Here is a 16,200-nt window from a genome sequence, read left to right as displayed (position 1 = left end):
TGAATCAATTGTGCATAAGCCCAAAGATGTTCCAAGGGCTTCAGACTGACTCACATCCAATGCCTTTGTGAAAATATCAGATATTTGTTTATTAGTTTGAACATGCTCAAGAAAAAATTGTTTGCTTTCAACCAAGTCACTAATAAAATGATGTTTATGTGTAACATCTGACTTTCCTTTTTTCTTACACACATGGAAAGATTTGACATGCATTATCAAGGCAAAAAAGATAGTCACAATCGTCAGAGGGAGCTTTTGAAAAACTGGATCAAATTTCGAGGATGAAATTTTACAAAAGATGGTAATATTTGTAAATCCACTTTAGATGTTCTGATATTTAAAATATATATATATATATATATATATTTCTTTTTTCAATGTTTGATTTCAAAGATAGGTTGGGGGAAAAACTTGAAATGAAATAGAACTAAAAGAAATTGGAAAACAAAAACTAAATAATATACGAATAAGGTTGGGTCCCTTACTCTGATAACACTATTGGATGCGATCCACTCAGTAGTTGTTACAATTTGTTGTAAGTTGCTATGAACAAAATGATCCTGATTCGTTCATGTATTGACATGAAGAGTTGGGACGTCCTATGCAATGAGTTTGCGTAAGATCGGACTAAGAAATAAGTCACTCTTACTTTATAATGTTGTTTACTGTTTAAGACCAACTATTTCCCTTAGATGACTTAGGTAACTCGATCTTAATCCTGAGCTAACTGTGAACTTCTGTTTTATTCAGGATTATTCTTTGATCTGCATAGATGAGTTTAGTCCAACATCACTACTCAATAAGCCTTTCATTTTGAGGGTAAGATCGGATAGATAATTAAAGACATAATTTTGTAAGTTGGAATTCACGCCTACCCGATTTAAGGGATAGGAGGAAGGTTGTTCTCTTAAGTGCTGAATTCAGGTCTTGAACAAGGGGCCCCACCCTCTCATTGTCCCAAGAGGATACGGTTTAGTGATTGGATCACAAACCAATTGTTCATTAGAGGATCAGTGAAACTTAAGAGGCAAGATGTAATTTTAAGGGTAAAACAACATTTGACCCAGTCATTATTATGAACAACCTGTAAATGGTCGACTTATTGATTATGATTAAATCAAGTGGACATAAATATATCTACAGTGAGGAGAGTGAAACTATCGAATTATAGTAGAGTGACTCGATAGTTAATGAATATTGATTAATTCAGTCTAAAGAGTTTTAGCCAATTAATCTCAAATTGTTGGAACTCATTAGGTCCATAAGGTCACTCTATTAGCTCATAAAACATGAACACCTTAAATTAGTAAATTGAATGAATTTGGAATGATAACACTTTGAAGTGTTCAAATTGAATATCAATTTGAAATGTTTAAATTGAATTTAGGGTTTGAATTTGAATAGTAGAACATATATATATATATATATATGAGAAAAAGAATATATTAGAATAAATAGAAAAATAAGTAAAGGAAAAGAAAAGCCACGCAATTTTATATTCAAGAAAGAAAAGAAAAGGGAAACACGTCTTCTCCTCTCACCCTCTTCGTCGCCCCTCCCTCTCGTATGGTACTCCAATCGACTTCTCCGACAAACCTTGTTGACAGCAGCATCTCAAACGATGGCGATGAGACCACCCCCTTTCGACGGTAAGTAGCGACCAAAAATAATTTTAGGGCGAGGGAACAACATTTGACAATGACCCATACCACGGAAGACCTCATATTTGAATACCCATGGCCTAAGGTGTTCGATCTATAGTTTCAATCCTTTTTGGACATCAACTAAAGAAGATTGAAGCCTTTTTGGTAAGATTTCCTGAGTTTTGGAACTTTAATTTTATTTTGAGTTGGATATAAGTGTTTGAATTAGGTTATAAATGTTTAGAATTTTTATGTTGCCATGTTCGGAGTCATTTTGGATACTTGAAAAAGTCTTGGTTAGTTCTAGAAGTGGAGCGAAGAAGACATAGACAAGATCTCAAAACGAGTAAGCTATATTTCTCTAGAACATTGAAAGATCAAGAAAATTATGGAAGTCTTAGATACTTTTTGATGTGGGTATTCTTAATCCTTTTGTTTCTAACATTTTCATGGGATTGGTGGTGTATTTTCATAAGCATTGGAATAGTTAAAATGGAAGAAGAGAAAAGGACAAAAAAAAAAAAGAAATGAGCAAAATTTGGTGGATAGGAGAAAGAAAGAAGAAGATGAATACTGGATAAGGTAAGATATTTCTTTAATTAAAATAGTTGATGTGAAAGACTTGATACCCTTTAGAAGTACAATTACTTTAAAGATTGAGAGGAGTTAGTGAACAAATGAAAAATATATGAATTATATGATGGAGAGCAGAAATACCAAGTTTCATATGGAGGAAAATTTATAGTTTGAAAGACTCTTTTGACATAAAAAAATGGTATATTAAGGTGTAAAGGAGTTAGTAGGGAGAAAATGGTGGTGAGATCTGTTTGGTTTATGTTTGAAGCCATAGGAACCATGGTTAATAACTGATAAATAGGTGAAAATCTAGGGTTGATGCTAAATAAGTGAAGGATATGTTATGATTGGGGACTCAAAGTTCATATACACCCTTGGCTAAATAACTGTTTCAGGCCAATCGAAGATCGGAGTAGCTTATGACCCGAGCTTCTTCATCTGTAATACGGTGAGTGGTTATTTTGCAAACACTTTTACCATTTTTTTTAGCAATTTATAATTTCTTTCGAGTTTTTTAGACAAATTATGATTTATGTTCTTACCATTGATTTTGGTACTTGAGATTTCAAAGAACCTGTGCTCATTTCCTAACTGTTTACCATTGAAAGAAACTTACACCTATGATATCTTGGTTAAAGCATAATTGGATTTCATGAGATATGTGCTTATGGGAAATTTTAGCTATGATGACTTATTTCTATTATTGGATTTATGAAAAGCAAATTTGTAGTAATCTCTTGGTTTTAGCCATTTAGCAATGGTTCAAGAATTCTGACTTATAAGAAATGTTGTTTAAGAAAAAAATAAACATATGATTTTAGAATGTTTGAGAATTGGGTGGAAGTATGGTGTTTAAAATGATTGAGAATGAAGAGTTGTAAGTTAAAAGCAGTTTTCAAACCATTAGGTTTGTACCCATGGTGATTTTTCAAATACACTTACGTGAATGTATTTTCGTAGTGTGGATATGATGTATATGATATGATCTAAGAATCTTTCTTACCAGTTTCTCTTATGAGATTTTTCTCCAAAAGGAAAGGATTTATTTGGAAGATCAAGTAGTCTCACATTAAACCCAACTATGGGCTCGTCTTCCTGCATGCTAAGATTTTCAAACTTTGTAGCTAACAATGGAAGTCTTGACATTTTAACTTTTGATGACCCTTCATGAGCAAACAACAAGAACATTCCAAGATTCCTTTGCAGAGACACACATATTTATCGTCCAATATGCATAGTTTGTTCCATCTAAGACAGGTGGATGCGAGGTTGAGCCACCTTCTTTGATTCCTTCCATAGTTGAACACTAAGATCACAATACTAAAAATAATGGTGATCCGCTTTGATACCAATTGAAATAATATGGAAGTACCTACTGAACGTTAAAGGATCTTACAAACTATGTCACGACAATTCACAGAATATTCAACAAAAAAAAAAATACCAAGCAGAAATAACACCAGAAATTATTAACCTAGTTCAATGACAAACACCTACATCTGGGGGATAATGTGCTCGTGGAAAGATAACTTCACTAATATAAATGATAAGTTATTACAACATAGTATTTATTTGTATTGGCAACTCAAATACTGGGACCTCTATAGAGCTTAACAACTTAATTCACCTAGGTTCCTCCTAGATATAAGACTCTAAGCTCCCCCTAAGCAATGATATCATTGAACAATGTCTTAGGCTCCCCCTAAGACTAAGATTCCCTCTTGGTTAGACTTAAGCTCCCCTAAAGTCATGGGATTTCCTCGCACTTGCACTTTATATTTCCCTTTTGAGCAAAGATCACTTCACTCTTTAGCTTAGGCTCTCTCTAAGCTTGAGAATCCTTTCTCAGAAGTATACAGATGTAGCATACAAACGACTTAAAGTATGTCTCCAATCTAACAATAATACAATCTTCCACTCTACAAACAATTGTGACAAAAGAACTTCCCAAGACACGCGATTCTCCAAATCTTTCGTGAAAACGGCCAACCTTAAACCAAAGACTAAGTGACTTTATATACATATAGCAGATACCAAAAAAACCAACCTAACTTCCAAAAATACTTATATGTGGGGAAGAAAAATATTTGAAAGAATACTATAGACAGAATATTCGACATAAGAAAAATATTTTGTAAAGACAACATTTCCATGTAACAACCGCAACCTAGAAAGATCAAATATAGAGACATTCTTAATGATAACAACTGGACTTAAATAAATATTGGCTACACACAAAATGTTAACAAATTGTTTACTAGTGTTCTGCATCCATACTGATACATGGAGCCTATCACCAAAACTGTAATAAAAAACGCAAACTGGTTGACGAGCGAAGCATGCCCAATCCAATTGTATCTAAAAACTACTTCGTATCGTTACAGTTACGATTACGATTACCATTGTTGTTACTGTTCTAAAGGCAAAATTATGAATTTTGACAAATTTACTGTTATCGTTACTTTTTGACCCTTAGAGATAACATTAACGGTAACTGTAAATGTGACAAAATTCATAATTCTAAGTAAACACGATCAAAAGATTACAATTGATTCATCAATAAAATTTCATTACAATTATACCAATTTTTATTACAATCTGATAAACGTAGCTACATTTAACTTTAAAAAAAGAGAGAATATTTATAACATCAAAAGTTGTGGATATGGTGGCACCAACAAAGTCTTCTTTGAAAAATAATGGCTGATATTGTCGTCTTGCTTTCATCCTCTCGTTTGTGTTGTAGAGTAGACGTCACGTGTTTTTCATTATTTAACCAATAGAATATCTACAAACTTCCACAGCATGTGCACATTATAACATCCAAGGAAATAGGGATATTTTGATAGAAATTTAATATTATGACTCAGTGTAGCCTCCAGTTTTTATTATTATTTCTTTTTCCTCTTTTTTTGAAAAGTGAAAACCTAATAGAAATTGTGAAATCATACTACCTTCCACACATTTCATTAGTAAAATATCATAATGTTGCCTATCTTTATCCTCATGTACTATGAATTGACCAATCAAAACAAATGTATAGTAATATTACTTTCTTTAAAATACAATCGGGCAAGTTTCGCAAAAAAAAAGTTTCCCTGAAGTATATGATAATCATTTTAATTAAATAGTTAATTGTATGCACTATTAAGAAATGAATTTTTATACTAAGTTAATTTAATTAATACTCAAATTAATTATATCTTTTTAATATATATCCTTAATTACATGAATTGAAAATATTTTTAGTTTGTAGACCTAGTTAGACACTTAGTTAAAAAGTTTAGTACGTATTATATTACGTACTATGAAAGTATAAAATGTATTTAAGAGATGATAAATATACATGTGGAGCAATCAAATCTTCACAAGTTTCAACTCGATTAACCAATTCAAGGATTCTCAATTTGATCGAACATGAGAGTCAAATCTAAGATCTTTTTTAGATCTTCTTGATGACAATGATGGTCTCCCAACTCGCTCTTAATAAATTATTTTATTATTTTTTAAATATTTATTATTGTATAATGAAACTATATTATTAGTATATATATTAATAATAAGATATTATATATGTTGTTTGCCTTTTATTATTGATTTATATACTATTTCTGTGTGTAATATGTTATATGCCTATATTTACTGGGGTTTATTATTATTATTTTATTTGGTTTCATTAGATTATGAATTCTCATTTATGCCATTTGAAATTGAATTATTATTATTATTTTAATGAAACGAACCTGTAAGTTTACTTTCAAAAGCTATTCCTGTTTTATTTGATTTCTCTTTTTTTTTTTTTTTTTTTTTACAATATTGGCAATGAAACTGAATGTCATTTGAGCAATTAAACCATATAAAATTAATTTAAAACTATTTTTTAGTTAAGTAATCATATTTTAGTTAATGGGTCTACAATTTTATATCGAACACAATCATGTTCTAATGACACCACCTCAATTTTCTTTTATTTACTTTTTCTTTACCAAATTCAATTTTTTTTATTTAAAATCAATTAATGTATATAAAATTATAGAAATTATTTTAAATGACAAAATTGTTAAAAATATTTAAAATAATAACAAAATATTACAGTTTATTAGCGACTACTATTTATGTCTATCATGACACAAATAGACATAAATAATAAATCACAATTTATTATAGATAGAAAGTTGAATTTTGTCATTTATAAATATTTTAGTCTATTTTTCTATATATGAAAACAACTCGTTGCATTACGATACCATCAATTATGTTAATGGTTTACTTTTGGAAAAAATAAAGTTATGATTAAATTAAAATTTTATATTTTATAAAATCCTCAAATTAATATATAAATTAATCTATGGTACAAAATAACACATAAAATTGATATACAGATGTCACATTAAATTAATAAAGACCTTGTCTCAAGTAATAATAATTAAAAAAAAAAAAAAAAAAACCAAAATGCATGTGATCTAAATTTAAATTATTTTAGACAAATAAATAATATGTTTATAGAGAGGAAGGGCATTATTGGTATACATGTACTTTTAAGATATTTTCATATATACGAATTCTAAAAGAACAAACAAAACAAACAAACATAGTTGCTGAATATTTCCAACCATTTTTAGAAAGTATTCCTTCAAACCAAACTCGGTGATAACGAGCATTTATGATTCAAACATTTGAAGATTTTGGTGATCTAAATTTTAAAACTAATAATAATAAAATAAATGACTTCATAAAGTAAAATTATTAGAATTATTCAAAAAAAAATAATGAAAATTAATAAAGAAATTTCAGTGAAGATCTATCAATCGACGAAGAATCCTCGCATCCAAATGTCTCCACTATACTAAGATGGAGAATCTCTCTCCTCGACATTTATATTAGACACAAATTTAAAAATTTAGATTAAAAATCATGTAGTCCCTAAAAAAAACCTTACTATTTAGGAAATTTGAAAGAGAGATAGAGAGAGGAGAGAGGGTATGAAGTTGTGAAGTAGAGGGCTGCTTGTCATTGACACATCAAATCAACTTGGCTAAGATACCTACAAGAAATCTTTTATTTATTCATTTAATCTTTTGTGGCTTACAGTACAATACAAACATATCTCACAATATTTTATACAACACGAGTTATTTTTCCAATAGCCCATCAATTATATGTGAGAATTTCATATTTTATAACAAACAAAATGAAATTCAACCCAAAAATAATGAACACGGCTCTTATAATACTAAATTTTCTTGAAAATATCGATATGGGCGTTGAATCAATATTTACATTATAGTGTATAAAATACACAAAATATTACAAAGAAAAAACAAAATGTCACTAATAAAAATATAATATAGATGATAAATATGTTATCTTGTTTAAAAATCATAAAGTATTTACCATTATTCCTCTATATATATATATATGCAGAAGAAGAAGGAAAAAAACAAGTGAAGGAGGTTGTGGAAAGGTGTGAATAATGGCGAACAACCCTATCTGTTGTCCACCGTCAAAATTGATAGAGAGAAATGGAAGAAGGGAAATGAAAGCTCTATTCTCAACGCTCAATTCTCTTCTCCCCAATCAAAACTCAGGGGTCGTTTTAATTGTTCTTTAATTTTGGGAATAAGCCCAAGTGAAAACAATGAGAAATAATAATATTGTTTGTACTTTGAAGTGCAGGAAGCAAGAACGGTACCGGATCAGCTTGAAGAAGCCACAAATTACATAAAAGAATTACAGAACAACATTGAGAGATTGAAAGAAAAGAAAGAGAAGCTGAAGCAGAAGCAGAAGGTAAAGGGAAAATATAAAATGGGCGTAGAAGAAGATGAAAAAAGAAGAAAATGTAAGCATGAAATAGAACCAAATCTTTTGCTGCAAGTTAAAGCTCATCGAGTGGGTTCTTCAGTGGAAGTGTTTTTGACCACTGGAATATCGGATTATCACTTTATACTTCAACAAATCATTCGCCTTCTCCAACATAATGGAGCTCACATCCTCAATCTCAATCAATCCATCTTACAACATCGGGCTTTTCACAAGATTACAGCTCAGGTTTTTTATTTTTCTCATTTCTATTGTTCCCCAAATTTTTTCATGACTCCTTTTCTCTTCCAGTTTTAATTTTTGATTCACTTATAACACTACTCCCACGTTTTAAAACTGCTTTTTTTTTTTTTTTTTTTTTTTTTTTTTNTTTTTCAAATTTTGGATTGATTTTTAAAAATATTTATAAAAAAAAAAGTAGAAATTAAATTGAGAGGTAGAAAGAATTTTTATAGATTTAGTTTGATTACCATCTAACAAAAAAAAACGATGATTTCTAAATTTTGTTTTTGTTGTTTTTGTTTTTGCATCTTCCCCAAGTTAACATTTGAGAAAACGAAAACGTTCCTTAAAAAAACGGTGAGAAATAGCCCAATTTTCAAAATAAAAAAGTAATAATAACATTTTTTTAACGGGAAAGTATTGTTTTTTTTGACTTTTTAGTCTCTCACACAAATTAACTAGATGAAATCTGTTAAATTCATTTCATGAATTAATGAATTATGAGGACGTTTTGTTGTTTGGTAGTTGAAAATTTGATTTTCCACCATAAACTCGTGAAATTCAAAAAAGAGAAGGAAACAAAAAGTCACGTGGGTTATCTTGTTCTATAACTGCAAAATTATAATTCAAGTACTAAAAGATTTTTCTTTTTTCAAGACATCCAGTGATAGGGAGACTCGAATACAGATTAACTAATATACTCGTAGCTCGATTTGATTTGATTTTTTCTTATTGATTTCTTATCTATTAGGTTTTTTTACGCTTACAAGAGAGGAAATGAAAAGCTTTTTTTTTTTTCCAAGTCGATCAACAAGTAAACTATGTTTGAATTTAATTTTTTAGACGCTATGCTTCTTTAAATAATTTTTAATTATAATTTATTTTAAAACGCTTGAATTCTTAGCCAAAATTTTAAAACAAAATAATTCTATAAAAATTATTAATTTTTAGTTTGATTTTTTAAAATATTGGTAAAAAAAAAGATAACAAAACAAGAATTTAGGGATTGTTTGGGGCTTTGTGTTGGTTATTTTATAATTGTTGGTTATTATAGTTTGTGGGTTGTAACAATCCATGTTTGGGGTTTTGACTATTTTAATTTGATATATAATAATCTGTTTTTGAGTATAAACTATTTTAGTCTAAGTTACAAATGAGGAAATATGGTGCTTACAAAATAATAAACACGATAGACAATGAGGATTTTTAAATAGTTTTAAGTGTGAATTATAATAATTGAGAATTTCAACTATTATAATGGATACCCAAATTAGTTTTAAGTTGGGAGTTCAATACCCCTTAGAGATTGTAAGAGTGTTTATATTAGATTAAAATAAAAAACCAAATGGTAATCAGGCCTAACCTTAATTTTTAAACTTTAGATTTTAAAATCATTGCTATAAAGAAGATTAAAAAAAAAAAAGAACTTAAAGATGGGAGATACAAATAATGTTTATATATTTAATTTTCCAAAATAAAACAATTTATTAAACAACATCTACATTTTTAGTATTGGTTTTAGCTATAAATTTCATGCTTAGAGATGAGTGGGAAAGTATGTTTCAACATGTAATTGCTTAAATTAACTGATCTTCTTGGTTTACCATATATAAATAATAAAAATTATTTTAGCTTAGAATGTGGACTTTTAGGCATGAAAAAAAGTCATTTCAAATATGCTTCAATTAATTTAATTTTTTAAATGTGTAATTTTAAAAATAAATTATTAAAAAAAAAATTGAAGTGATTATAACTATTCAAAATAATATTTGAAACATTTTCAAGTATACTTTAAATCTTTTATTAAAAGAATTTAAATAAAATGATCTTTTTGAAAAAACATATTTTTTTCTCTAATCATTCTAAACAAACCCTTTATTCTTTACTATTAGTGAACGTAAGAATTAATTTAAGAATTTCTTTCTCATGAATTAATTCTCATTTTGAAATAGCATATGATACAATTAACTTTGTAATATGGAAGAAAATCATGATGATATATTTATGATTGTTATATTGAAAATTTAGGTGGATGGAGAAGGAATGGTCCCGGAAGATGGTGAAAGGATTTGTGAGACAGTGAAGAACTTTGTTTCACAGTACAAAGATGGACAATGCAGCCTTAAATAATATTTCGACTACAACATTTGTGCTGTTCGTGAAGATTTATGATGTCTTTTCACTTCTCTTTCGTTGATGATGCGCATTTAATTCACTAATTTTGGATATTAATCCTTTTGCATGACATTTTTCCGTAGAAATGGGACGTTGGATCTTCTATTTGTGTAATTGTTGAACTAAAAAGATATGTACTTATTTTTTATCTAAGGAAGACTTTGACTTTTTCTTTACATCAAACCAGAAGTGAGCTAGTGATAATTCAAACCTCTCGTCTTTAGATGGGATGAAATTTTGACCTAATTTTTTTCTTTTTTTTTTTAATAGAATTTTAACAACTTATTGAGGTGAATATAAATTTCAACTTCATGAATGTACAATAAAATCTTAATATTGTATAAAACAATAAATATGAAGATCTAGAATTAAATGGTTTTCACAATAACATATTAGTTAGAATAACATTTTTTTATCCATGATAATGGTCTTCTAAAGGATTGTATTTCTCTCTCTTAGTCTTCCTTTAAAACTTGAATATATTTACTTGATGAGAAAGAAAACACTACTTAATAAGATAGCTCTTCAATCTAGCATTTTTCAAAGGAGGCTATGAAAGAGGGATAAAAAAAAGGCGGAGAGTTTGATTTGTAAAAACTTTGTGCACACTCTCATATTTGATGAAAAACAAAAAACGTAATATACTCTCACATGAGTCTTGACATCTGCTCTTATTCCTCTCTTTCTATCTTCATCTCCCTTTCATCTCTATACCCTAAAATTTTGCCTGCATTCCATCGTTGGCCAACTCTCGTCTCCGTTGATTGTAGCAACTTTGGTGAGTGGTTTTATTTCTTTTTTTCTATCTCTCGACACACACTCTTTCAATTACTGGTGAGTAATTATCTTCATCTCCCTTCAATCTCTATGCCCTTAAACGTTGGTTGCAACACACACTCTCTCTCAGTTATTGCTTGTAGCCGCTAATGCGCCACCGCCTTTTCACGTCTCTAGTCACAATTGTCGCCAGTTCCTGTGTTATGCAGTGGGTAAGGTTTTGGGTTCCTTTCAGTCTTCTTAGTTAATCTCGAATGCCATTTAGTTTTTGTCTTGAAATTTGTTTACCCACGATGCTTTGTATAAGGTTAAACCTAAAATCCATACGCGGTTAACTAAAAGTTATACAAATCCTATGCCACATTGATCCACCATGCAAGTTGAAACAAATAGATTTATTACAGCCATAAAATAGAATAGGTAAACTAAGAACTGTTTGACTTGGGAAAACAACACCAATCTTGGTTTTTAAGTGCGGTGATACATATAGTATTAGGACAATATTAATCTTGCATTTGACTGTAACCTCCATCGAATTTGGAAAATATTTAGTTTAGAATCTCCACCATACAACCTTCAATGCTCATACCTCTTAGTGTGAAAGATCGACCTTCGAATACAAAAATTTTGCTTCCTAATCTCCGAATTCTCAAGACTTGATGTAGCATTCACTATATCATGGTTTGTCAAGTTCACATACACAAACAGATCCAAGTACTTGAGGCTGGGATATCCTTCACAGATCAACCTTATAGCTTAGCAGACAATTTAGAGGAATTGATATTCAAACCCAAATGTAAAGTGGAGAGATGAGAACACTTCTAAAAATTAGATAAACCTAAACTTATATAATGACTTAAAACTTTTCGATTTGAACTGATTTAACATTTTTTACATTAATTTTCTTGCAAAATTGAAATGGAAGAAGCTAGACTTGATCACGAGTGGAAAGAGAAGTTTTTCTTTAGATTTTTACATTAAGTAGGGGTGCATCGCCGACTCCACTATGAAGGCAGAGTACATAGCAGCTTGCGAAGCTGATAAGAAGGTCGCTGGCTCAAGATGTTCTTGACAGAACTGGAAGTTGTTCCAAATATGTCTAGGCCCATTACTCTCTATTGTGATAATAGTAGGGCAGTGGCGAACTCCAAGGAGCCAAGGAGTCACAGGCGCGGCAAATATATAGAGCGGAAGTATCATCTGATCTACGAGATAGTGCATCGAGGGGACGTGATCGTCACGAAGATCGCTTCAGAGCACAACGTTGCTGACCCATTTACAAAGGCTCTCACGACTACAGTGTTTGAGGGTCACCTACGGAGCATGGGTCTACAGGATCGCCCGCAGCTGGACTAGGGCAACTGGGAGATTTTCTTGTACTGGGCTTTTATGCCCTAGTTTATTGTACACCCCACTTCGCTTTAGGACAAGTGGAAGATTGTTGGGGTTGATGCCCTAAAGTCTCGTATCCTATAGTTTGTAAATAGTTTGTATGAACGATTGTGTTGTATAATATATGATATTTACTTCACATCTTTTATTTTGCTCAGTTGCTTGTTTTATTTGCTTTACCACAAACCAATAAACATAAAATCCCTGATTATCTGTATGTGACTCAAGCATGTATGTGGTGACATATAAGTGGATCATGTCTTGAGTGATAACCAAAATGGTCTGTACTATATGGATATAGGAAGGAAACCTTATCCTGGTAACGCTATGGATGCGGCCCGCTTTGTGGAATGGTCACAAGTGTTGTGACTTGTCACAGATGATCTGATCCTGATCATTCGTATTGGGGACATGTGAGTGGGGGCATCCTATACAAAGAGTTTGTATAAAACCTGACCACAAAGTGTTAACGTCTCGTTATATAACACCGTTCATGACAGAGACTTCACTTCACTAGGATAACCATATGTAACATGATCTCAATCCTAACTGAGTTGGAAACTCCTGCCATTAAGGGCGATCCTTTGATTTGTATGGGTGCGAGTGGCCAGGTCGTCGATTCAAACCTACCATTTTGGGGATTTGTCTGATCTGAGAGTTGGGAACTTAGCTACACAAGATGGAATTCACTCCTTCCCCGAGGCAGGGGTAAGTAGAAGCTCCCTTAAGGGCTAATTCTAGGGCTTGAGTGATGTGGCGCCACTCACCTTCTCTTGGCCCGAGAGGTATTCACACATAGTTGAACTATGTTGTATTGTTCATTAAAGGAATCAATGGTATTTAAGGAGTGAGATATAACTACAAGGGCAAAATGATAATTTGACCCAGTTATACTTACGAGCATCTATGAAGGGTCATAGTAGTCATGATTGGTTATATCTGATGGATACATAAATATATCTGTGGTAAGAAGAGTTCAGTTGTTGGTCTTTAGTGAAATGCCTGACAGTTAACGGATGGGGGATCTCGTGGCTAAAAAGTTTAGTCAGCTATTCACGGATCGTTGGAGCTTCGAGCCACAGGTCCATTAGGTCCCCTGGGTAACTTGGATAAAGTCGAGAACCAGTGTTTGGATTAATTTGAAGTGTTCAAATTGACAAGAGAAAGTTCGATTATATATGATATAATTGGACTGGTTAATTATATATGATATAATTGGCTAAATGTCTGAGATACATTATTTTGGAGAAAATTTGATATAAATATGATTTATATCAAGTAGATGAGAAAATACTATAGTAGATATGTGATATCAAACTATAGGTTAAAAATATAATATGATTATATTTATTAATATATTAGTTGGTTAATTATATGATAATTAACCCAAAAATCACGTTTGGACGTGGGTTAGTGGGGCAGCGTTGGTTATTGTAACCGATGAAATAAAAATGAAATTGTTTCATTTTGAATCGTGAGTTCAATCGCCCGTCCGAAAAGAAATCAAGAGATCGCGCTGGTGAAAAGTAAGAGATCGCTTAAGCATTTCGAGAGCTTATACGATAGTTCCTCTCCGCCTAAACGATTGTCCACCTCGCGCCTAAACGATCGCACACTAGTTCCTACATGATCGCATAGCTTCTCTAAACGATCGTATAGCTGTCTCTTATACACATCTAGATGTGTATAAGAGACAGATTTTGTTATGCGATAGCGCCTTTTTCCCTCCCACTTGCTTATCGCCTACACGATCCGTGCTTCCTCCTTCCTCTACCAAATTCATCAAAGACCACACTTTGGGTTCTCACTTCGAGAATACCTAGGCCTCCTTTCTGGTGGCGTCGTCCCCGCGACGTTCGTGTTCGTGCGGTTGTTCGTGCTGCTATAGTTGACGCTGCTGCTAGGCGTTGGTTGATCGGGTGGAAGGTTCTGCTGCATTTAGTTTCGAAGATTGAAGATTGTCTTCAACTGGTATGACAACTCATTCCCTTGTTATTTTGTTGTTCATAGCATGCCGTTAATTAATATTTGTTTGCATAACTGTTCGTTTGAATGTATATTATTGTATTTCGGTCACTGTGAGATCGGAGCGATCTGAACGCACTAATGGAACTCTACAGTAAGAGATCCTTCAATTGGTATTAGAGCCAGGTTTTGATACTTCGATTTCATATGTTGCAACGAAATGAAATTTACGTTCTTTTTGGGTACATTTTTACACTGTTTAATGGTTAAATTTGCTGTGAATGTGCGGATTAATGGATGTTTTGGGATGATTAGCCTCAGTTTTATTTAGATCATTTTATTTTTGTGATTATTTGTAAACGCCCCTACGTTTTTAGGCATTAATAATCGTTATTGAGTCTGTATTCAAAGTTTGTTTAAAGTTTTAAGTCGATCAAAGAAGTTCTGGGCAAGCGTTGCGGTTCTTCGAGGAAGAAGGCGATCTAGGATTGATCGCATCGTGTAGAAGATGTGGTATGCGATCGCTGTTGATCGCATCGTAAAGAAGATGGAGTAAAATGCCTCAGTTAAACGATGGAGTATGCGATCAAGAGTTGATCGTATCGTTTAGGCGATCGGCTAAGTGATTGCAGAGTATCGGGTCGCATAGACGATAAGATGCTTGCATATCGTTTAATGTGTGTGCACATTGGACGATCGTTTAGGTCAGCAAGCTTCATCGCTTAATAACTGACTAAACAATCGCTTAGTAGCGAAAGGTAAATCGTTTACCCATCGTTGTGCTACACGATTGAATAGATGATCAGGCTTTGCAGCCTCGTCGTCATCTATGCGATCGTTTAATTATGCTTCTATCGTCTAGTACGCGCTAAACGATCGTCTACCTACTGGAGTTTACTACACGATGGAGTCCTCCTGGTAGTTCAAGACACGGTTCGCCTGTGAACCAGTGTTCTTGATGGAAAATGTAATAGATAGAGTTTTTTTTTTCATTCCGGTTGTTATTAAGGCTCATCTCGGTCCATTAATCCTTTATTTATACATGTGATGTATATGTTTTTATATGTCATATGGTATGCACATCTAGTAAATCCCACCTTAGGCTATGCAATGGTCATGCATCATCTCTTTATTGTAATTGTTATAATTTAGAGAAGCATGATTTAATTATGTAAAAGCATGCTCAAGCATCATATAATATAAGAGTTATATTTATGCATGCATAAATAGCATTGACATGCATCATCTTTATATTATAATTGTTATAGTATAAAGGTGAATGTGAACATGTTTGCTTGGTTGTTACGCGTTATTAAAAGTTATATATAGTAATGACCGGAAATTGCATTAAGCATGACACATAGGTTACTTTATAAATGTTATAAACACCTCGTTGTGCGCAATGATTTTAGTTGTTTCTTTTTAAAAGTTAAAGAGAAATTAGAACTAAAAGAAATAAGAAGGACATGCATGCTCACTTAGGTTTAATTCAAGGTTTTAAAATGTTTAAAACTTGGAGCACATAGACCTAAGATCACAGTTCTAATACGATTAGCAACCCTAAGGCTTTAATCTTTTAATCAGTTTAATAGGATTAAATTGGCTAATAAAAGTTTAAAATGTAGCA

General features: G+C 31.8%; 1 protein-coding gene across 5 annotated transcripts; it reads left to right on the top strand.

The window, feature by feature from the left end:
* The first annotated feature begins 1,465 nt into the window (after positions 1-1,465).
* Positions 1,466-10,622, top strand: LOC120069307 (transcription factor bHLH162-like). Of its 5 annotated transcripts, none has more exons than XM_039021028.1 (5): positions 1,466-1,808; positions 2,615-2,667; positions 7,644-7,809; positions 7,896-8,270; positions 10,293-10,622. In XM_039021028.1, the coding sequence occupies exons 3-5, from the start codon at positions 7,693-7,695 to the stop codon at positions 10,392-10,394; spliced, it is 594 nt and encodes a 197-aa protein (XP_038876956.1). In that variant the 5' UTR covers positions 1,466-1,808; positions 2,615-2,667; positions 7,644-7,692; the 3' UTR covers positions 10,395-10,622. The 5 variants fall into 5 exon arrangements, with proteins under 5 accessions (XP_038876956.1, XP_038876955.1, XP_038876954.1 ...); XM_039021027.1 differs by having other exon boundaries at positions 1,913-2,667; XM_039021026.1 differs by having other exon boundaries at positions 1,888-2,667.
* The last annotated feature ends 5,578 nt before the right edge of the window (positions 10,623-16,200 follow it).

This window comes from Benincasa hispida, unplaced genomic scaffold (genome assembly GCF_009727055.1).
Source record: "Benincasa hispida cultivar B227 unplaced genomic scaffold, ASM972705v1 Contig316, whole genome shotgun sequence".
In the NCBI taxonomy this organism is placed as follows: domain Eukaryota; kingdom Viridiplantae; phylum Streptophyta; class Magnoliopsida; order Cucurbitales; family Cucurbitaceae; genus Benincasa; species Benincasa hispida.
This window is presented reverse-complemented; position numbering and strand designations above follow the sequence as displayed.